The sequence below is a fragment of the Microchirus variegatus genome (genome assembly GCF_963457635.1).
Source record: "Microchirus variegatus genome assembly, chromosome: 1".
NCBI lineage: Eukaryota > Metazoa > Chordata > Actinopteri > Pleuronectiformes > Soleidae > Microchirus > Microchirus variegatus.
In genome coordinates this window covers 21,724,983-21,748,928 of record NC_139802.1, presented here as the reverse complement: position 1 = coordinate 21,748,928, position 23,946 = coordinate 21,724,983, and the positions used below count along the sequence as shown (strand labels likewise).

The following is a 23,946-nucleotide window of genomic DNA, read 5'->3' as shown; positions in this document are numbered from 1 at the left end:
TCTTATAAATGTTTTTTTTCTTCTTCCCCCAAACGTGCAATAAATGCACTTAATTGTTTTCACTTTATCACTTTATTTAATGCATTTCAGACACATGGCTTCATGCCATGATAAATATATATTATAATGTATTATAGATGTACATTTTTGTTCACGTAATCAGATAAACGTTTTTAATTTAATGAAACGACAAAATATATTTTTGTGTCTTAATACCTTTTTTTTTTACATGTGCTTTATTTTAATTTATATGTAATTATGTTGCTGCTCTATCTATCTATCTATCTATCTATCTATCTATCTATCTATCTATCTATCTATCTATCTATCTATCTATCTATCTGTAATCCCACTTGTCCACTTCTTCTGTTATGGCCCAATTAATGAGGCGGTTAAACTCACTAATTGGCTTCTTAATTGGCCCCCACTCTTAGCTGCGCACCACCACTGCTGCTTCTTCTCCTCCTCACACATCCTTCCTTACTTCCTTCCTTCCCCTCTCTTCCTCTCCTCCTCCTCCAGACATCACAATCCCACATTGTCACAACGATTTAGGGTCATCTCCTCCTCGGGGGGGAGAGTGGACTCAGCCTCCCCTCCTCTGGATCCCTCTCTCTTTCCCTCCTTCCTTGCTTCCATCCACACTATCACTCTCTCCCTCCCACTCCATCTCGGTGTTTTATGTCTGCGTCACAACAAGTCGAGAGAGGGAGAGAAAGAGAAGCAGGGATGATGGCGTCTCTGGCGGCTTGATTCTGACACAGCCGCTTTGATAGCATAGGTGGAGGAGGGAGGGAGGGAGGGAGGGAGGGGAGGGGAGGGGGGAGCGGAGGAGGAGGGGGGAGGAAGCGACGGTGAACATGACGAAACGGCATCACGGAGGACAGACGCACAAACTCGACTGAGAGACGGACAGACAGTCAGGTCCCCCCCCTCCTCCTGTCCTCCTCCTCCTCCTGACACACACACATGAACACACATGCACCTCATTCACTTTTTTGCAAACACGCAGGCTGCGCATCTGTAACCGGGCAGCAGCAGCAGCAGCAGCAGCAGCAGCAGCAGCAGCAGCAGCAGCAGCAGCAGATGAGAGGGCATCGTCCACCAGTGCGTGTCCAGCAGCCTGACCACGAACCACTGTGACCCCGACAGAGAGAGGAGTTCCACTGGACAGGTACAGGTGCACACATCCTTCACCTTCACTGTACGTTTATGCCTCATATTGTTTCCTCTTATTCCTTCAAAAAAGACACACACACATTTATACACACACACACACACACACACACACACACACACAGAGAGAGTGTTGTTGTTGTGTAGATTCCTGCGTCTGTTCTTGACTTGAGTGCACGCACTGGAGCAAACGGCAGCGGCAGGTTTGGCAGAGATGATGCTCATCATACGCACGGCCGCCCTCATGCATCTAATCAAGTTTTTACAGATGTTGGAAGAGGAAGAGGACGGTGGTGGTGGTGTGGGGGGGATGTAAAGACGGCAAAGTGCAAAGTGGAGACCTTTTTTTGTGCGCGTTCAATCAAATCAAAGTGTGCGTTTGCAGCTGTCGTCGTGCGGCGCCGTGTGCATTAATCATTTTTTTGTCTTTTGCTTGTGTACACACACACACACACACACTCTCATCTTTTACTGTGGTGGATAACAGGCTGTCTGCTAAATGCTCCGGTCTGAAAGGAGGAGGAGGAGGTGGTGGTGGTGGAGAGAAGAACATTTTAACCCCCTTTGCAATGAAAACCCATCTGTCTGAGCGGCAGCCTCTAACGCCGGGGCCATAAACCCCCTCTGTCAGCAATGGCAGCAAAGTATTCATCGAATAAATCGGATTTCCATTTCACACGAGCCCCTGCTCTCTCCCTCTCTCTCTCCCTGTCTTTCTGCTCTCTCTGCTCAGGATGGGGGGAGTAAGTGAAGGAGATGATGTGTTGGCTCGATGGAGTGATGGACTACTGTACCTCGGCAATGTGAAACGAGTAAGTGTGTGTGTTTTGAGGAGAATTCCAATTCTTTTTTGGTCGTGTTTCATGTCTCAAACCTTCCGCTCACCTGCACCTCTCAGGTGGACGGAGTCAAGCAGTGCTGTCTGGTGAGGTTTGAGGACAACTCCGAGTTCTGGGTGCTGAGGAAGGACATTCACACGTGTGAGTAGAACTTTAAAAAAAAAAAAAAAAAAAACTCCACATGCCGGCTGGGAAAGTTACTTCCTGTTGAAGTTTGTGAAACTATACCGAGCTCACTACTGAAGGTGTCCACGCTGGAACTCTGCACAGACACTGAAAACAGCTCTACCTGATCGTTTCCAATCTAATATAGAGGATTTAATGTGTGATATGTGACATTTGAAATATTTTTACGCAATAAATATTGAACTGAATCCACTCTCACAATTGCAATAATTGTCACAACTCACAATTATTTTGCCAAATTTTCCAAAATAGTACAGCATGAGTACTTACTAATAAGTCTACCATTAAAAAAGGATTCATCAATGACTTAAAATGATTCAGCCACTCACAAAAAGCTCACCAAGTAAAAAGAATCCAAGCCTTTATAAATCCTTTATATCCTTCAAATCCTTAATAAGATGCTATAACACATCATATTCAAAGGACAGCAGTGATCTCTTGCTTGCCAAATAGTGAGCCCATATGTCTGTTTTATGTTTTGCACTGAGACACTTTATCGGTGTCTGAAAACTGTGTTATAACCTCTGTATAATAAAACAGGGGTAGTCTAGATGAGTATGCAGTATCAGAATATGCTTAATGACTGCCTTATCTCACCATGAGAGGTTTCTGTCGTTTGTAAACCGCTCACTCTGCCACACCAAAGTCCATAGAGAAAATCAGCGATTTTGATTTGGTCCACGGCCGCCTCATTTGTCACATTTGTGTCACTCCAGTGCACCCAAACAAAGGATTTCAAATTCAGAAGTCACGATTGAACATGTTTGGATTTAGCGATCGGAGGCAGCAGTGGATAAACAGCTCCTGTGTGCTGTGACGTAGAATCACTGATTTTCTCTATGGACTTTGGTGCACGGTGAGTGAGCGGTTACAAACTTAATTCTCAAGCAATGGAAAACTCTATGTATTCTTAGATTGTTATAGACTAAATTAAAATCTGTGTTTCCTTCTTTTAGACACGTTATAACACAGTTTTCACACAGTCTCACTATTTGGCAAGATGTTGTTACGCGTATCTTACCCAATGAGTCAGTATTTAGACCCGTTTTTGTAAAGTGTAAGGCACACATTACACACGTGAGCTCTATATTTGGCAAGCAACAAATCACTGTTGCCCTTTTAATCTAAAATGTTATCACATCTCATTAATGATTCATGAAGTGCTAAGGACCTACTTACACTGAAAGTGTTTGAGTCCATGCTGAAACTCCACTGTGTGAGTGGTTTCTATTGAGATTAAAACAGCACCACTTTTAACTAAAACAATGACTAAATACACTCGCTTGCCAATTTATTAAGATCACAGTAGCTCATCTGCTTCACGGTTGGACTTATTGTTTGTTCAGAGATAGCGAGTTCACAGTAACAAGTACATGTATGAGTTGATGCTGCCTTTCCATCATCTTGAAACAGTCTCATCATTCTCCACTGACCTCTGGCATCAACACAGCTTTTTCACTCTGTGAGAACCGTTTCAGAGAACTGCTGCTCAAATTGTATATTTTCTCATATTTTATATAAATAGATATACATGTTCTCTTATTCATTCCATTGTGTGTAAACACTGGAGATGAGATAACGTTGTTTCCTGAATAACTTGAATCTCAGTTTCACCTTCAGCAGCTCGTTTTTTACCATGTCTACATGCCTAAATTTATTGAATTTCTCTAGTTTTATTGACTACTAAGGTATTAGTGATAACAAGCAGTTGAATGGGTGTACCTAATAAACTGGACATTCAATATTTTTTACTTCGGTCCTTTACACTTTATAAATCCTTAATAAGATGCTATAACACATCAGATTAAAAGGACAACAGTGATTTCTTGATTTCCAAATAGTGAGCCCATATTTCTATTTTATGTTTTGCACCGAGACACTTTATCAGTGTGGGAAAACTGTGTTATAACCGCTCTATAATAATTTCTAAGGGTAGCCTTGACAAAAGCAGAAAAGAGTATGATCACATTCATTGCTATGATGCTGTGATACCTGGGTTATGTGTTTCTAGCAAAATAGAGAGCCTGTGTTTTACACCTAACAAACTAAAAAGGCACCAAATACTATCTCTCTGCTTAAATTAAAAGTAAGTAACTACAGTAGCAGCAGGACCTTGCCCAATCGTGAGACACTTCACCAGCATGTGAAAACTGTGTTATAACCTCTCTGCAAGTCTTGTATGTATTAATAACATGCTACTTTTTAAGAGGAAAATATAATTGTATGCTCATGGTTATGCTGCTTGCCAAATAGTGAGCCCATATGTCTTTATTCTGTTGGTGGTCTTAAGTGGTATCATTTAAACGAACACAAAAAGGCAGAAAAGAGAATCTGATCACGTTCATGGTTCTGATGCTGTGAGCCCTGAGTGATTTGTTGCTTGCCAAATAGTGAGCCCATATGTCTTTATTCTGTTGGTGGTCTTAAGTGGTACCATTTAAACAAACACAAAAAGGCAGAAAAGAGAATCTGATCACGTTCATGGTTCTGATGCTTTGAGTCCTGAGTGATTTGTTGCTTGCCAAATAGTGAGCCCATATGTCTTTATTCTGTTGGTGGTCTTAAGTGGTACCATTTAAACAAACACAAAAAGGCAGAAAAGAGAATCTGATCACGTTCATGGTTCTGATGCTTTGAGTCCTGAGTGATTTGTTGCTTGCCAAATAGTGAGCCCATATGTCTTTATTCTGTTGGTGGTCTTAAGTGGTACCATTTAAACAAACACAAAAAGGCAGAAAAGAGAATCTGATCACGTTCATGGTTCTGATGCTGTGAGCCATGAGTGATGTGTTGCTTGCCAAATAGTGAGCCCACACATTTGCATTGTTTTACGCTGAACAAAAAGGCGACTACTAAAATGAAAGGGTCGTATACACAGCAGTAGCAGGATCTTGCCAAATAGTGAGACACTATCAGTGTGTGAACACTGTGTTATCACCTCTCCATAATTCTTTATTATGTATTAATAATAAAGTGTTACTTTTTAAGGGTGGTCTTAAGTGGTGCGTTTAAACGAAGATACATAACAGGTGTTATGGTTATGACGCCGTGAGCCCCGAGTTATTCTGATTGGCCACATTCTGATTTTATTAGACTAATGACTCCTCAGGGGGGAAATGGCACCCCCTTGCTTCCACTCCTCCTAAGATCAAATAGAGGGGAAGTTGGACGCTTGTTAGGACCATGCTGAATATCTGCCCATCAAGCAGAGTGAAATCTGAAAGGGTGCAGGAGACACTGAAATCAATGAGGTGGCAAGGACGTGAATCAATATACATAAATTAATCCCACTGACTGCTCTCTCTCTCTCTCTGTGTTTCTTTCTTTGTCTTTTTGTGTCAGTTGCTGCTGGAGTGGAAGAAGTTTGCTGTATTTGCGATGCTCCGCCTCTTAAAGAACCCCTCATAAATTGTCTCAAATGTCGCCACGGTAAGAAAGCACGCCTCATCATCCGCTGTCAGAAGCGGTGGTTTCTCCAGCGAGTGCCTGCACTGACCTTGAAGATTTGACAAAGCGTGGTAAATAAGTGTTGCTCTTTAAAAAAAAAAAAAAAAAAGAAAATACCAACACAGGAAACCACACATCACAGATGATAGATTCAAGATGTTGCACCTGAGTCCTGACTCGAATGAGAATGAACAAGTTGCTGATTCAACGTGGAAATTTACTCAGTGTCTTTGATGCTACAAGATGATGGTGTGACTTTAAAAGGTTTTAAAGACGACAGCTGTTAAACGGAAAATTCTCATGTTTGACCCTTCTTCCTCAGCTTCACTATATGTTTAGATTAGATTTGATCAGATTAGATTAGACTTTATTGATCTCACACTGGGAAATTAATTAGTTACAGCAACAAAAAGGTCAGAGTGAAACAAATAGAAAGAGAAGTTATAAAATAAGTATATTAATTTCAATAGATGACTATTATTAGGATATTAATATAAAATATAAATTTGGCACAGGATAATTGCTTGTAACCAGAGGTGTACTGATGAGGCAAATGCTTGGGTCCCCCAGGTAGAATTTCAATGTTGATCCAAATATGCAGCTCACCACCATTACATTCAAACCCCCTTAATGGGGCCCCTTTATGAGTGGTGTTGTGCTGCAGGACAACAATAAAACATAACAAGTGGCCCCCCAAGAGTCGCTACTAATGGTATATTTTGCAACGATGTCCACAAAGTCCCTTAAAACACCAACTCATGGTCGGTGAGATAAGGTCCTCTTGAGCCATGTCCAAGACTGACCTGCGAGTGGCAGTAATGAGCCGCTCACTATTGAAGCCTGGTTGGAAAATTAATTGCCTTTGTATGCAACTCTAGAAATGGTGGTCTCTAGGTTTGATGTTCAATTTTCAAATTGACGATAAAATTCGGCACCTGTGAGTGGACATCAGTGTGGTAGACAGCTATTGGATGCAGGTGACGCAAAAATGTAAACATGGCAACTTGGTTGGTTGAGGTACATTGAGTTTCACTGGCTACCCTCAGGGTTAGGGTTAGCCACTGATGCTAGCCTACAAAGTACTTCATGAGTCTGCTCCTATCGACTTAAACGCTCTCCTAAAGGCTCATGTTAGCCCGCGACGACTCCGTTTATCAAAGGATTGTCGTCTGGCGCTGCTAACACCCCACACAAGACAATCCAATGACCTACTGAGCGATACCAGAACGGGGAGTTCCCTGTCTATCTTCAAGAAGCTTTAGAAAACCCAGCTCTTCCAAGAGCATCTTCTGTCCTAGCTCTTACGCTAACCCCTACCCTGCACTTGGATCCACCTCAGCACTTTCGCCCTCTATCAGTCCACTGTTCTTGTCGAGTGGAGTTCTTTCCAAGCCTACTTCTATGTAGCTTATTCCTCTTTTGTAAGACTTAATTGTTCCAGACACTGCTGGAAATGGCTATATTTTGTGGGGCCACATGGTTCGTTTGTGTGGTGTTTAGCACGCTAACTTTTGCAGCAAGAAGACCCCAGGTTTGTGACCGAGGTCGGAACAAGAGCCAATCTGCGCATTGGGTTTTCTTCAGTTTCCACTGTCCAAAAATATACAGATTTGGGGATTAAGCAAATTGGACACTCAGGATTGATGGTGGGTTTGTCTCTATGTGTCCCTGTGATGGATTTTCCGACCTGTCCAGGGTGTACGCCCACCTTTCGCCCTATGTCACCAGTGATCACGTGCAGGATAAAGTGGTAGAAGAATGACATTTCTGGTTTATTTTGAAGAAGAACATCCAAATTCCCCTTCTTTCTTCTGCACTCTGCTGAAACAACAGCAAAAAAATCACACACACCCAGAAGAGCTCTAAATCTGTAGCTGCTCTGCCATTACTGTCACTCAAACAGTCTGTGCGGCAAACGCGCATTAAACGCTCTGCCTCCTTTCTCCCATTACAGGTTTTCATCCAGAGTGCCACACGCCAGCCATTGAACCGGAAGCCGACAGCGATTCGTGGATATGTCGGCAGTGCGTCTTTGCCGTCGCAACCAAGGTCAGGGCTGCAAAAATCCCATTCAGCGTTTAATATTGAAAGAAATCCAGTCAAATCTGTCACGCTCTGCTGTCAGCGATCTGTTGTGTACGGGGCAGGTAATGTGTTTATCTGAGGCAGGAGAACGCTAATTCCCCACCCTCGCTATTGACTCCGATATGAGATGTTCTACATTGTGCCTGGGAAATCATGAGCAGTCGATAGTTATGAGGCGAGAACATTTAAAGTCAATCAATCACGTGCGCTCCAGTTCTGTAGATGTAAGATGAGAAAGCGCCTGCTTAATTGTCAATCGCTCAACGTCAGCGTCACATTGTGCAGACTTCCGCCGCCTCGGACTCTATCTCTCACCGCTGACCTACAATAAAAACCCAGACGAATTGTTCTCGCCCCGCAGCAAACGTGTGGATTTGTCATCCTCTGCCGGCTCTGACAACGACCATGATTTGAGGGCCGGTCACTGATCAGTCACTTCTCTCCTCAAACTGTGTCTGCAGAGAGGCGGGGCCCTCAAGCGGGGACGCTTCGCCCGGCTCATGCAGTTCATGAAACTCCGACTCCCGTACCAGCTGTCGTCTTTGGACTGGGACCCGCAGCATCTGACCAATCAGCAGCAGTGTTACTGCTACTGCGCCGGACCTGGAGAGTGAGTGACACTGCAGAGAGTGTGTGTGTGTGTTGGCTGTTTAAAGGACAAAAGAGGTTTTCTCCATCTAATCTATCCTCACCTGTCATCCTGCGGATTATTTGTAAATTACATGCAGCAAAGCGGATGTCAAACGCGTCAAACGGCATTAGTGAAGATTTCTTAGGGTTTGTTTTTATTTTTTTTTATTTGATGGAATGATATGTGAGTGATCTTCGATGAATACAGATATCGTCAGTGAGAGAATATGTGTGAGATTTTTTAAAAAAGGATTTGAAGCATTTTTTCATACTTTGATTCTCTGCATACTCTGGCATAACTTCCTTCCTTCCTTCCTACCTACCTAACACCAGATAGTCGATAGTTAAGTGGGAACCTAGCTACTTCCTTCCTTCCTAACTACCTACCTACCTTTCAACCACCAAATAGTCAATAGTTAAGTGGGAACCAAGCTTCCTCCTTCCTTCCTTCCTTCCTTCCTTCCTTCCTACCTACCTACCTACCTACCTACCTACCTACCTACCTACCTACCTACCTACCTACCTACCTACCTACCTACCTACCTACCTACCTACCTACCTACCTACCACCAGATAGTTGATAGTTATGGGAACCTAGCTAGCTACTTCCTTCCTTCATTCATTCCTACCTACCTGCCTGTCAACCACCAGATTGTCGATAGTTAAGTGGGAACCTAGCTAGCTCCCACTTCCAACTTCCTTCCTTCCTAACTACCTACCTACCTACCTACCTACCTACCTACCTACCTACCTACCTACCTACCTACCTACCTACCTACCTACCTACCTACCTACCTACCTACCTACCTTTCAACCACCAAATAGTCAATAGTTAAGTGGGAACCTAGCTACCTCCTTCCTTCCTTCCTTCCTTCCTTCCTTCCTTCCTTCCTTCCTTCCTTCCTTCCTACCTACCTACCTACCTACCTACCTACCTACCTACCTACCTACCTACCTACCTACCTACCTACCTACCTCTCTACCTACCTCTCTACCTACCTACCTACCTACCTACCTACCTACCTACCTACCTACCTACCTACCTACCTACCTACCTACCTACCTACCACCAGATAGTTGATAGTTAAGTGGGAACCTAGCTTCCTTCCTTCCTACCTAGCAACCACCAGATTGTCGATAGTTAAGTGGGAACCTAGCTAGCTACTTCCTTCCTTCCTAATTGACTAACTAATTAATTGATTAGTTGATTGATTGATTGATTGATTGATCGGATTGAGTTACTCATTTATGTGTCTTGGTGTTTTCTTGTTGAATTGCAGGTGGAACCTAAAGATGCTGCAGTGTGGAAGCTGTGGTCAGTGGTTCCATGAGGCCTGTACACAGTGCCTGACCAAGCCCTTACTGTATGGAGACAGGTGTGTGTTATACATGTGTATATACATACATAATCCAAAATATAATCTGATCAAAACATTTTTGGGAGGGGAGCTAAGGCTTTTTCAGATCCTCTCTGCTTGCACCTGATAAATACAAGATAAAAATACTCAAAAATATACAATAGTACTTATTTAAACTGTTGAGAGAAGCAAAAGAGCAGTGACACAGAGTTGTTATTATTAAATTATTCATATTATTAAATGCATTATGACACCAACTGAGTGACGGTTGAATTGTAATTGAGTCAATTTAAAGTTTTTGAGTCAGAATCTCCTCTACAATTCTCTCAGGTGACGCCATAAAATGTTATTTTATGCGAGTACAAGATGTGTTTTAATTGTCCTGTTTTAGACTCCGTGGATTTGAGGTGGATTAAATATAGATCGGCAGTCAGGCAGAGTGAAGACAGATTGGTACAACATCTGTGTGGACGGAGGCAAAAGTAAAGAAGACGGCGTTCACAGTCGGAATAGTAAGCGCGAGCTGCCGTCTTCCCCGTGACCTTCGAGTGTGAACATATGCATATAGAAGGACAGATGCGCACAATGTGGGCGCCGAGCTTCAGGGTCAACTGGGACAGAATATTATTATAGTGGAACAGACGCACCTGTCCATTTATTTTCAGCTTGGGTTGATTTATATGGTAAAATGGGGGGGGGGGGAAATTGAGGGGGAAAATGAGGACAAGAAAGACTGCACAGATGAAACTGGTGGATCAATTACATCCAGAATTGAGAGACTTTATTAACTAATTCTGTTGCTAAAATTGACAATTAACTGACACGTGTTTGGTTTAAAAGATAACAATAAAACACAACGCATATGTTTGGCTCAGAGAAGAAGAAGCAGTAATTTAGTACGAAAAAAGGGGAAAATATAGTTTGTTTAAGAGCATCTCGCACACGCTGGTGTCTTATAAGAGTCTTGTAACAAGTTTCATTCACGCTTTAAGTCTTTGTTACTTTTTTTAAATGATACATTTAATAAATTAGTCTTTTTTTTGGTACAAGATTAGAAAAAAAAGTGGTTTTGCCTGATGAAGATACAATTTTTTTGGCTCAATATTCAATTGTTTAGAAAGAAATTGACCCTAGGTCAAACGTACTTGCCGACCTTTGACATATGCGACATATACGAATGATTTTCACGACATTATTATTTAAAATAGGCTGCCTGGTGGAATTCTTTGTATTCCTTTTTTTTTGTCAGAAATGGTTTCACAAACGTGAAATTTTTAAAAGAAATGTCTTGGAACGTCAACTGTTTCACAAACTAAATATTATTTTTATAATCAGTTAATTTGTTCATTATTTTCTCAAATAACCAAGTACTTGTTTGGCCCGGAAATGTTGGAAAATGTTAATCTGTGTCTTGTTTTGTCTACAAAGCAAAATTATTCAGATTTAACGATTTCTTTGTTATTTGAAGCAAAGAAACCAGAAAATATTCACATTTAAGAAGCTGCAAAATCAGAGACACTTTCTGAGGATTCATTGAGTAATTCTATTTTGTCTACCGTTTCTGTTTAAGGTTTTACCAGTTCCAGTGTTCTGTGTGTACAAAGGGACCAGAGACAATACAAAGACTTCCCATGACCTGGTGAGTAAAACTAGTTTCTACTTACTTCTGATTCTAAAAGTTTGGGGAACTCATGTAAAAGTCACTAATATTGTAATATTCATGTCATTCTTCGTTCTTTATCGTCTCATTCTTAACTTTTTTCCCCCTATGTCATTTAAAATGCAGGGTGGATTTGGCTCACTTAGTGCTCTACCATCTCTCGCTGTGCTGCAAGAGGAAGTACTTTGATTTCGACCATGAGATCCTGTCCTTCACCAATGAGAACTGGGACTCGTTGCTCCTGGGCGCGGTATTGATATTTCCCCTTCCTCCGTCCTCGCCGTTCAAGCAAGCAGCGCTGCGATGATGATGATGAAATGATGTGCAATGCCGCAGTCAGCCTTTGTGCATTTGAGACATAAAGCCCATTAGCCAGAATTAAAGTGAAACTTAATGCTAAGGAGAAAGTGTGACCTCCACACGAGCTCAGACTGGAAGAACTTATTACCGTCAGTTAAACATTTCAATACTTTTTTAGCTGCTTCTTAATCACTCAAAATCGTTTATTCAGCGATTCTCCAACAATATATATTTATATTTTCTGGCGGTAAAGTTAAGTGCTATATATATATGCTATATATATTTTTCTGTTTTCCTTTAAAAACACGTAAATTCTGCTGTGGCTAGTCTGCTGTACACATCACGACTCATAGTTTTAGAGTTTACTTGGTCTGTTTTTGGTGACACTGACTAGGATTAGCATTTAAGCTAATAGCATTTAACTAAACAGCTGCAACAGAGAGAGAGAAGATCAACTCCTTGTTTACTCTGGCACATTTGAAAACCCCCATTTTTCAAATGAAAACACAGAAGTATGGATGTAGTGCAGGGGTCACCAACCTTTTTGAGTCAGAGAGCTACCTTAAGGGTAAAAAATAATATGGAGGGCTACCATATAATATTTTTTTGTTTGTTTACCATTTAAATGATTAATATTATGCATTCAACTGCATACACATTCCTTCCAGTGCTTACTCCTAACAATTACCAGTTTTTATAAACAATATCAAAGATATTTTACTGACAGATCATACGGATACATGCAAGTGAGGTGAAGTGAAGTGAGCCCGCGGGCACTGTATTGGCTGCCCGCGGGCTACCAGGTGCCCGCGGGCACCACGTTGGTGACCCCTGATGTAGTGTATGTAACCATAACTAGGATTAGCATCTACGCTAATAGCAATTAAGTAAACAACTACAACAGAGAGAGAGAGGATCAACTTAGTATATATACACCGTAGTATGGATGTAGAGTATGAAACAATGGTGACACCGACTAAGGCTAGCATTTTTTGTGGCCACATCTGCCATCCACGCCACTACGCAAAGTTTTAGAGCTTTTAAAAATGTTGCTTGGTCTGTTTTTGGTGACACTGACTAGGATTAGCATTTAAGTAAACAACTACAACAGGGAGAGAGAGAGAGAGAGAGAGAGAGAAAGAGGATCAACTTCCTGTTTACTCTCGCACGTTTGAAAACCCCCATTTTTCAGATGCAAACAGTGTTATGGATGTAGCGTATGTAACCATGGTCACGCTGACTCGGATTAGCATTTTTGTTGTGGCTATGTATGCCGTCCACACTACCACTCATAGTTTTAGAGTTTTTAAAAAACGTTGCTTGGTCTGTTTTTGATGACACTGACAAGGATTAGCATTTAAGCTAATAGCATTTAAGTAAACAGATAGATAGAGAGAGAGAGAGAGAGAGAGAGAGAGGATCAACTTCCTGTTTACTCTGGCGGAGTTTAAAACCCTATTTTTCAAATGAAAACACAGTAGTATGGATGTAGCATATGTAACCATGGTGACGCTGAATAGGATTAGCATTTTTTGTGGCTATGTCAGCCGTGCACGCTACCACTCATAGTTTTAGAGTTTTATAAAACATTGCTTGGTCTGTTTTTGGTGATGGTGACACTGACTAGGATTAGCATTTAACCTAATAGCATTTAAGTAAACAACTACAACAGAGAGAGAGGGAGAGGATCAACTTCCTGTTTACTCTGGCACACTTGAACACCCCCATTTTTCAAATGACCACTCATAGTTTTAGAGTTTTTAAAAAAACGTTGCTTGGTCTGTTTTTGAGAGAGAGAGAGAGGATCAACTTCTCCTGGTATGGATGTAGCGTATGTAACCATGGTGATGCTGACTAGGATTAGCATTTAAGGTAATAGCAAACATTTCCAACACATACAGTAAACAAAATGTTCTTCTCCTTTAAGCTGTTTAAAATGTCTTCACATGACATTGCACCTACAACGAGTCATCCTCCGTCTGGACATTACTGCTGTCGTAGAGAGAGTTTATGCAGTGTGTGTGTGTGTGGGGGGGGGGGGGGGGGGGCTCTTCTGTGTGATGACGGCTGTCCGCTGTGTAAACACGGCTCTGACTTTCCCATTCCCTTCCGTCCTCTCCCCGCAGCTCTCCGACACGCCGAAGCAGGACCGCTGTCACGATCTCCTCAACGCTCTGAACTCCCACAAGGACAGGTAAGGCATCGCATATGATGAGAGGAATAAACAGCCCGCCGCTCCTCTGACTGCAGCGACTCCACCAACACAGGGTTCGAGAAACTAAAATGTTATTTTGTTGTCGTATAAGACGACACAATTCATCGGCTTTGTACTAAATTATATTTTGACCATAAGTGAAAGACTCCTGGGGCCTCATTTATAAACGTTGCGTACGCACAAAAGAAGGCGTACGCCACTCTCTACGCAAACCATGGGATTTATAAAAAGAGAACTTGACGGGAAAATGTGCGGTCCTCCACGCCAACTCTGACCCATGCGTACGCACATACCTGGGGTAAAGCGAAACTGCGCCACTGATGGCAGAAGAAAGAAACGGGAGAAATGTGTGAAACTGATCGTTTAAAATAAATTAATTTATATTACCGCTCATATATGAACAGTTTATTTGCAAGAAATGGATAAAAACAACTACATTTCTACAACGAACAAACAAACTTACTCCCTGGAGTGCACACGGGAAACATATGATTTAGGACAATAGTAAGACAACAGTAGGGCAAATTATGTATTCACTGATATCAGGGTAATTCTAACACGTGTAGCAGATACCTAATCGATGGGCATATAAAGGCAGGTACTCACAATGCGTCATGGCGCACAATGCTTTGGCACTGTTAGCTGTCCTCTTGGATCTGTGTGCGGCATTGGGCTCAGCCTTAGAGAGGAGCACCCGCAGAAACCACGCCGTGCCAGTCCCTGCTCCAAGTGCTCACAACACTCGGGTTTCTGGCGACAGGTGTTGTGCCAATGTAGGTATCCCCGACAGAAAGTGTTTACCCTGGCCGCGGAGGCGGAGGCGGAGAAACAGTGGTGCGCTTGCTTTCACCCAAGTAAATTAAAACTAAAAATTGCATTGTTTAATGATTTATTTTATGTATACTTCACATACTACTCTATAACCTCTGGTTTTATGAACAGCTTTCTTCTATTCTAGCCGAAAATATGGGGGAATACAAATTATGGCAGACAGGTAAACAGTCTGAAATAATGTGTTTCCCCCATATCTTTGCCAGACGTTATAGAGTAGTATGTGAAGTATACATAAAATACATCATTAAACAATGCAATTGTTTTAATTTACTTGGGTGAAAGCAAGCGCACCACTGTTTCTCCGCGGCAACACTTTCTGTCGGGGATACCTACATTGGCGCGACACCTGCATGGGCGTCCCCCTCCACCTCCGTCACCTCTCCACTCAGGAGGGATTCCCCGATGATCCCCGCCAGTTTTTAATCCAGCAGGGTGAGCTCCGGTTGGCCCGTTCCTCGCCCGTGGCACAGACGCTCTGCCTGTGTGACTCCAGGCGCTTTTTTGCGTCTACTTTAATGTCTGATCACTTTTTTTTCACCTCGGCCACACTCCGACTTTCTGATGAAACAGCATTGACATTATCCGCCACATGCTGCCACTCTAGAACACCAAACAATATAGCCTTCCTCTTCTCCACCTCCCTGACAAGTACTTCCACCTCGTGAAATTACGTTATTTGGCCTTTCTCTCCGATTTCTGCATGATTTCAGTCATGAATCAATATTCATGAGGGGCGTTTCTCTGAATATTTATCGGCAAATATGGGCGTGGTATGACCCGCAAACAGGTGCGCCACATTTAGAGTGGATTGTGATTTATAAAGGGAAATCGGCGTAGGACGTGCGTGCGCACTGTTTTATAAATCTGGATATTTTTGTGCGTAAGCACTTTCTGTGCTTCGTGCGTACGCTAATTTTGACGTCGGTCCTACGCACAGTTTTATAAATGAGGCCCCTGATCAGTGTCTATGCTTACAACTGCTGTGGGCGGAGTCTAGAGATTGTTATGTTTAACGCTTTTATTCCACATTATGGTAAAAACACTTGATGGACAATTGCGGACATGTAGTACAGTACAGTGCCACAAGGGGGAGCCTGCATCTTTCTCGTCATTGCAAGAACGTACGATTTCTAATTATTTAGGAAATTTTGCCACGTATCCAATTTACGCAAAGAAATTAAAATGTAAGTTAACACCCTGCGTAACTCAGACAACACTTTTGCGCACTGTTTGTGCTATTGGAAAAGATCGCAATTGTTTTCTGAAACAATGAGAAGTCGCACGTCAAAGCCAACATGCGGTTATTACGGTAATTTCATTCGCGATGTCGCAGGAAGCCGGAGAATTGGTGTCGGCGGCGCTAGAGAAGAGAGAGTTGGAAAGACCTAGCCTGTTTTTGGACACCGAGACAAAAACTCAAATGAATGTTGTTTTAAATATGTTGTATACTGTTTTTCTTAATTTTAAATAGTTAAAACAGTATTTTAACATGCAGGAAAGTGTTACAAAGTTATTCTAGAAAAAAATGAGTGAAAGGATGTTTTCTGGCCCTTTTATGCTTAAAATTAGCAAAAAAAAAAAAAAAAGGCTCTTAAAGGGTAAATGTGATTCCACTATGTTGTAGAGTAATTTTATAAAAAGTAATTTGTTTGTATGTGTGTAATCTCTTTAAAATAAAGTTATATAGTACATATATATATATGTAGTTTAATAAGCCTATTACGTTTATATCATACATTTTTTTGGCACAATTGTTCACGCTTAGATTCAAATTTTGACGTGAGTGGTCAAAGGTCAAATTGACCTTTGGAACAATAAAAGCCATGTTTTTGTCAGCATGCACATGTTGCTTAATATGAGTATGGAGAAATAGTGTGCCGTTAAAGCGTCCTTATAGTGAAAAAGTGTTGTTTTGTGCAACAAAAAAAAACATGACAAAAAAATAGACATGTTTTCTTTGATATTTCACAATAAAAAACACATTTATGCAAAGAAAGAATCTACAGGTATACGACGGCCCGTATGAAATCGATTGGTGGGTCACATGTGGTCCGTGTGCCGCATGTTTGAGACTGAAACTGTTGGTCAACCAAAACCTCAGGTTAATACTTTATACGTAAAGGAATATTCTCACACACACATCTTCTGAACTCTTTTCCCGAACATCAAAGAGGAATAAGAAAATTTCACAAACTCATGAAGTGATAATGACTCCGGTGAGAAACACAGCCGCGGGGCGCAGCCTTGGCTTACTTTGTTACCTCATGCTGTGTCTTTGATGTCGCTCGCAGATTTGTATCCGGGAAGGAGATCAAGAAGAAGAAGTGTCTTTTCGGGCTCCAGGTCCGAGCGCCGCCTCCGCTGACGTCCGACTCGTCGCCGCTCATCACCGAGCCGCCTATCAACATCACACACAGGAGAAGGTCAGAGTAAGGACAGCGTATCTCTTTGTCTCGCTCTCATTTTCTTGGGCTCATGTCTGAATAAGATTTCCTGGATTCCCCTCGGGACGTGTGGTTATTACACTCGAGCAATTAAGTCAGGAATCAAAGGGCGGCAGTTTTCAATGTTGTGCTGGAAGAGCCGAAGCCTCCCTGTGAGCTAACCCTGGTGCACGTGTCCTAGAGTCTGCAGATCTCACGGACACAGATTTCCATGATTGAATCGCGTTTAACTGCCACTTATTCAGGCAGAATTACACCTGGTTTGCACAGAAGGAGCCATATGTTTGTAATTTAACGCTCAGAACTCGTTTAAACGTAAGAATGTGCAACATAGAGTTGTCTTATAACTTACATTTTTTTTACAAAAAAGAGTTCTATTTTATGATTTCTGCACAGTTATCGCTATTTTTTAAATCATGACTAAAAATGCGATATAAAATGAATCATAACTTTGACTCGACAAACGCGTAAGACGACGAACAAAACCCGTCTTCTGTGGCGTTATTTCTTCAAAAGTAACGTCATAGCTTCATTTGAACAAAAACAATCAGGTGCAATCATCCTAAAACATTACAGGTGAACAGACAAACCCCCGAAAATGGGTGGAATTGCTTATTCTGCATCTAAAAATTGTACAAAAATATAAAAACCCTTAGAGCCATAATATCAGCTTCTTAGACTGGATATCTAATCATAATGAGCGTCATTCAGTTAAAACACATCAGAGCAAAGTCTGTGGATGAATTGTTTTCATTTTCATGACTCCACGGTCTTTAGCATTGTCCCTCAAGACAATATACATATATATAGAGAGAGCTTATTTAAATTCCTCCTACTCGTACAGCTCTAATTATAGCATAAAAATGAATATATGTACGTTATCTCTTCTTGTATCAGTTGGTTGTCATTAGACATTTCAGCCTCTAGGGGGTTTAGTCACCGTTTTCATAAAAAGGAAACGGGATTAATGTGGTGATAAAGAGTGTTTTCTCATGTTTGTGTTTTACGCCGTGAATACATTCAATGGTTTTCAATCTCCCCAGTCGATGACGTGGGGCTCACACTGTGGGCAAATTTGATCTCAATAAACAGTTTGCGATCGTCGTCCAGTAAATCACTGTTGCTGCTTTCGTATGCCTCCCGTGTTTTCCAGTAGACGCAACAATAAAGAAAGAAAGTGCAGCATAAATGTATAATTTTCATATTAATTTATACATCATGTTGTTGTTGTTGTTTTATTCCAGCCCGCTGTCACTGCCCTGCCAGAGGAGAGTGGCGGGGTCCGAGTCGCGTAAATCAAAGCGACGGATCATAGAGACACAGGTCAGTGCTTCCGTCTTCAGCTCAGGTCTGGGGCTCTCTGATTATTATTTATTTCCCTTTATTTTTTCCGTTGTTTTTAAATGTCAGTCAGGTAAACAGCTCGCTGTCAGTCATACACTGTGATGAAGGTTCATTACGCAGTCTGCATCCATCTACACGTGGCTTTTAAAACCTCAGTGAAGCAACGGAAGCATGTTCTGAATGTTTATGCTCAAGCGCGCTCTGCACGTTAGGCAACGATATGTGCTATCGGAAAAAATCTAGAGGGTTTCTGAAAAATTGATTTTTCAATTAATTAATTTTTATGTCTCTTATCGTATCATTTTGTATCTTATCGTATACCTTTTTGCATCGTTTTGTATCTTATCTTTTTTCATCTCTTAATATCTTTTTGCATATTATCGTATCTTATCGTATCTTTTTATATCTTTTTGTATCTTATCGTATCTTTTTTCATCTTTTTTGTATCTCATGGTATCTTTTTGCATATTATCGTATCTTTTTGTATCTTTTTGCATGTTATTGTATATCTTTTTGCATCTTTCCTTTATATTATCACATCTTTTTATATCTCATCGTATCTTTAAGCATCTTATCGTATCTTATTGTATCCTTTTGTATATTATCATATCTTTTTGTATATTTTCATATCTTTTCGCAGCTTATTATATGTTTTTTGCATCTTTTTTTATATTATCGTATCTTTTTGTATCTTATTGTATCTTATCTTACTGTTTCATGTGTTTGTTTGCAGATCATTTTGTTTCATTATAATTCGATTTTTTCTTATTATCACTTATTAGTGTTTCCTTTAGCTATGAAAAAATGCCTCGGGTTTCTGAAAAGCTGAGAAGTCGCACGTCAACGTGCCTTTATTACTGATATTGAACGTTATTCTGGAAAACTGGGCAAAAACACAGACTCACAGGACATTTTCTGACAATTTTATGGTTAAAATAAATCTAAATGTACAGACATTTTGAGGTGTTAAAGGGTTAAATGCTGTGTAGAGGTGGAGGTGACATATGTGTGTGTGTGTGTGTGTGTGTGTGTGTGTGTGTGTGTGATTAGCTCAGTTTAGAACAAAATAAATGTACAGCTCAAATAGAATCTGCACAAAATAAAAACAACCCACTCATGTGTTTCATCAACATCTGCAGCTCGGCGGTGCATTTCTCATGATCATCAAAACACAATCCCCGGCGGATCACCGCGGCACAAACCGGCAAAATCGCATGAAGCATATGTGACTATTTTAAAACCTCCATGGCTCATTGTTCCGTGTCCTCCTCCTCCTCCTCTTCCTCCTACACACACCACTTTGATCCGTGCATGTGCACTTTTTACTAACACTAAACCTGGAACAATAATAATGCTCCGGTGATAAAGTCGCTCTCGGCTCCCAACGTGTCGTCTCTGATTGATGCTAATCTCCCGTCCGTGTTGTGTTGGAGGAGCAGGTTTTGTGTGTAGCGCGCGAGGGGAAAGTGAGACGGGAAGGAAGAAATGCTGATCTGTAAAGTCTGGGATCACGTCCAAATGCACTTTGCAGTCGATTACAGTTTGGCCAGGTGGCGCTGGCACCTTGACAGTGCAGCACTGACAGAGTACGTCCACTTAAAGGTGCAGACACAAGACTATAATAATAATAATAATAATAATAATAATCTCTCACTGTAGAGGAGAGTCCAGCAGCGAGGGTAGAGGTGGCTCTGATAATCCCATCTTTATTTTGTAATTCTCACTCGTTTGTCTAACGATTTTTCCTCCAGCTAATCCCAGCTGACATAGAGTGATAAAGTATTTCTATTATATACATTTTTATCTTATTTATCGTATATTTTGCTGTCTTTCTGCAACTGAACAATTAATGGATAATGTGTCGCAGTACAGCCAGCTGCAATTTCACACGTTTCTTACAGACAAGATGTTTTCTTATCATATCCTTTTGTATATTTTTGTATCTTATCGTATCTTTTTGTACTTTATCTTATCTTATTGTAGCTTTTTGCATCTTATTGTATCTTATCGTATCATTTTGCATCTTTTTGTATCTTTTTGTATCTTTTTGTACGTTATCCTATCATTTTGCATCACTTTAAATCTTATTGTATCTTATCGTATCTTTTTGTACCTCATGGTATATTTTTGCATCTTTTTGTATCTTATCGTATGTTTTTACATATTTTTGTACTTTATCGTATCGTTTCTTATTGTTTGATAATTTTGTTTCATTATAATTAGATATTTTTTATTTTATTGTATTATTTCATTTAATTTAGTTAATTCGCATATTTGTGTTTTGGTTATATAGTACATTTCAGGGATAACTGGTAAGGGACCAGAATGCATTTTGGTTGACGTATGTTTTTTTTTTTTTTTTTTTTTACCCATAAGAGAGAAAGAGATAACTTTATGATGTTTTTTTATTTGATATTTAAAGAGAGAGAGGAATCCTGTCACTGTTTATGTCATGATTGAAGCCTGACGTCCTTTTATTTTCTCACTTTTGGACAATTAAGCACAAAAAACATTGCAATAACTTGTGCTGGACATTAAGTTTCTATATTCTATCTATATTAACAGCCACAAAAATAATCACTGACCAGTTTATTAGGAAGAGAACTGCTGCTCATTGGATATCTATGAACCATAGCAAACCATAGGTTTAAACAACTATACCCAAGGAACTGGCCGTGGAGCATATGTGTGCAGACAGCTGTGTCTGATGAGCCTCAGGATAATGTGACTGACACGTTTTATGATGTCAGTATTGACTGACAGACTAATCTGCTCTTTCTTGCCCTTGGGTTAAAGGTTTTTTGAATATTTATGGATAAACTTGACATTTTACACGTATAATTAACGTGACGCGTCGGTGAGCACCAAGGTTTTAGCACTTGATCAACACTGGCATGGAGACACTATCTCCTCTGTGTGTGTGTGTGTGTCCTGTCCTCAGGCTTGTCCACCTCCAGTCGCTGCCAACCCTATTGAGCTGCTGCCATGTTGCCATGGTTATATGGGAGGGGCCAACCTTTACAACTCCAGGAAGTCAGAGGAGGAGCTTCATCTGAGGTAATGTCTTTGTTTTATGAGCCTTGGAAACTCTCATTTAAGTTTTAAAACTGCAGGCGTGCATTATGGTCTGGATGGTTAGAAATGGAGCCTGCTCTTGTTTTTCCACCAATGTTGTTCCTCACCTCTCTCTCTTCTTACACCATAGTAGATCATCTGCCTCCATCTTTATCCTCGTCCTCATGTCCTCCTTCACAACATCCATGAACCTTCTCTGTGGTCTTTCCTCGTCTTTTCCTTCCTTCTTCAACATCCTTTGTCCAACACCACTCTCTGTCCGTCCTCTGTACGTGACCAGTCTCTTAAATTCATCTCCAAGCTGTTCAACCTGAGCTGTCCTTCAAATATGCTCCTTTCTGATCCTGCTCCATCCTGGTGACTCCCAACGAAGATCTCAGCATCTTCAGCTCTAGCGCCTCCTGTCTTTTAGACATCTTTTACTGCGTTATCTCATCACTACTTTATTTAACTCGACAAAGGAGGAGAGAATCAGCTTCCTGTTTATACTGACATAATATCTCGGAGTTGAAGCTTGAAATTCCCATCAACCTCTGTTTGTGTCTCCTGCAGCTCTGCTCCTAAGCGGATGTATGGCTGCTACCACAGCTCTTACAACGGAAACGCTGCACTGTCCAGGACTCTCCATCACTACAACAGGTTTTTCTTCTTCTTCTTCCTCATCTATCGTCCTCGTTTTCCCACGATTATGCTATTAAGCTATTCATGCATACACGATTTACAGTTCATCCAGTCATATATACACAGCCTGAGTCATTCTGTTTGCCTGCTCACTCACACTTTTACAGGTCGCTGAATTCAACACATTTAACTACGATGACAAATTTACAGCCGTATTCGCACACTTAAAAAATGCATGAAACGTAATCTAAATCTCAATTATACTAAAAAATGTAGTTCTATGTCAAATTTTTTAATATAAGTGATGAATCTAGATGTTTATGTCAAAAGTTAATACACTAATTGTGTGACTTGTGATGACAAGTGATTTAATGTTCAGAAGTGGGAAAAACCCAGTTTGACTGCACGAATAAACTCTTCTTGTTGTGCGGCATACAAATAACGTTGAATAATTTCTGTTCATGGAGACCAAACTGCCTGAATTAGAACAACAGCAACAAAAATTATCACCAAAGGTTGCATGTATACAAGTCTTATGGATAGTTAGGGGTCAGAACAGAAACCCAAACCTATTGTTAATCCTTCAGATTACTGTATATCCGTGGGTTTGCGGTCATTTTTGAGGCGGCATAAACACTCCTGAAACTTGGCATGAAGGTCAGGTCTGGCGAAAATGCGAAATCAGACTAGGTCCCGAACCTGTGTGTTGCTCAAGGGGCCACATTAGCCCACAAAACCTTACCTACATGAGTGACACATCAATGGCGAAAGGTTGTCGAAATGTTTCACGGATTCACAAGTCTGGTCAGGGAATTACTGCACTCCCCACCTTGTGTGCTTGCGTCTGCCAGTCCTAGTTCCTTTTATATTACTTTACATTGAAAATGGGTTAGGGTTAGGCTAAGGGTTAGGGTTAGGGTTGGGGTTAGGGTTACTGCGACGGTGCACTGCGCCTGTTCCTGACCCCTGTTCTTACCACCCATCTCTTTCCCCAGTATGGAGGACACTTGCAGGTTACCACCGCCCTGCCTCCCATACCCCCTCAGCTCCAACGGCAGCCATCACCACCACCACCACTACCTCCATCAGCACCATCACAACCACCAACACCAGCTTCAACAACACCAGCCGGGGCAGAAGCAGCCGGAGCCCCTCATCCTGCGCGACCTGCCGCCTTACCAGGCTGGCATGGGCGGAGTTGGCGGGGTAGAAGGAGGAGAAGGAGGTGGAGGAGGAGGAGGGGGGATGGGAGTCGGAGGTGGCAGTGGGACAGTGGCCAGGGGCTGGGGCGGAGGGGAGGCCGTGAGGATCTTGGCGAGACGCGTCACACCAGATGGGAAGGTTCAGTACCTGGTGGAGTGGGAGAACGTGGGTTTGTACTGAGGTTCGAGGAGCGGAAAAAACGGGGAAAAAAACGCTGTTCTGACTGTTCTGCAGTTGCCACTGTAATACTGTGTATGTGATAATGTGGCAGTGTTTAAAGTACAAGCAAAACACACACACCCACAAATGTCCCCACACGTCACAAAATCCAGGTTGTTCTAATAGTATCACCTCTATACTGCATCACTGTAACCTCACTACTCGTTACTAAATGTCCCTCTTTGCTAGTGGTTCTCTGATATTTGTACTGTTAAACTTTTGGAATATGCCTTTGCATTGATCATGTTTTACAGTTATGAGAGAAAACGTAAAAAAAACCCTCCCAAGTGATTTGTCAAGTTTTGGTTTC

The 23,946-nt window shown here is 41.4% G+C and overlaps 1 protein-coding gene across 1 annotated transcript; it reads left to right on the top strand.

Moving 5' to 3' along the window:
* Positions 1–1,910: 1,910 nt before the first annotated feature.
* Positions 1,911–23,597, top strand: phf1 (PHD finger protein 1; the record flags this gene model as incomplete). The annotated part of the gene is made up of 14 exons (XM_083886740.1): positions 1,911–1,988; positions 2,075–2,156; positions 5,544–5,630; positions 7,603–7,697; positions 8,195–8,343; positions 9,644–9,739; positions 11,292–11,360; positions 11,508–11,631; positions 13,808–13,875; positions 17,022–17,153; positions 18,419–18,497; positions 21,460–21,575; positions 22,146–22,232; positions 23,210–23,597. The coding sequence occupies 14 exons, from the start codon at positions 1,911–1,913 to the stop codon at positions 23,595–23,597; spliced, it is 1,650 nt and encodes a 549-aa protein (XP_083742866.1).
* Between the last annotated feature and the right edge of the window lie 349 nt (positions 23,598–23,946).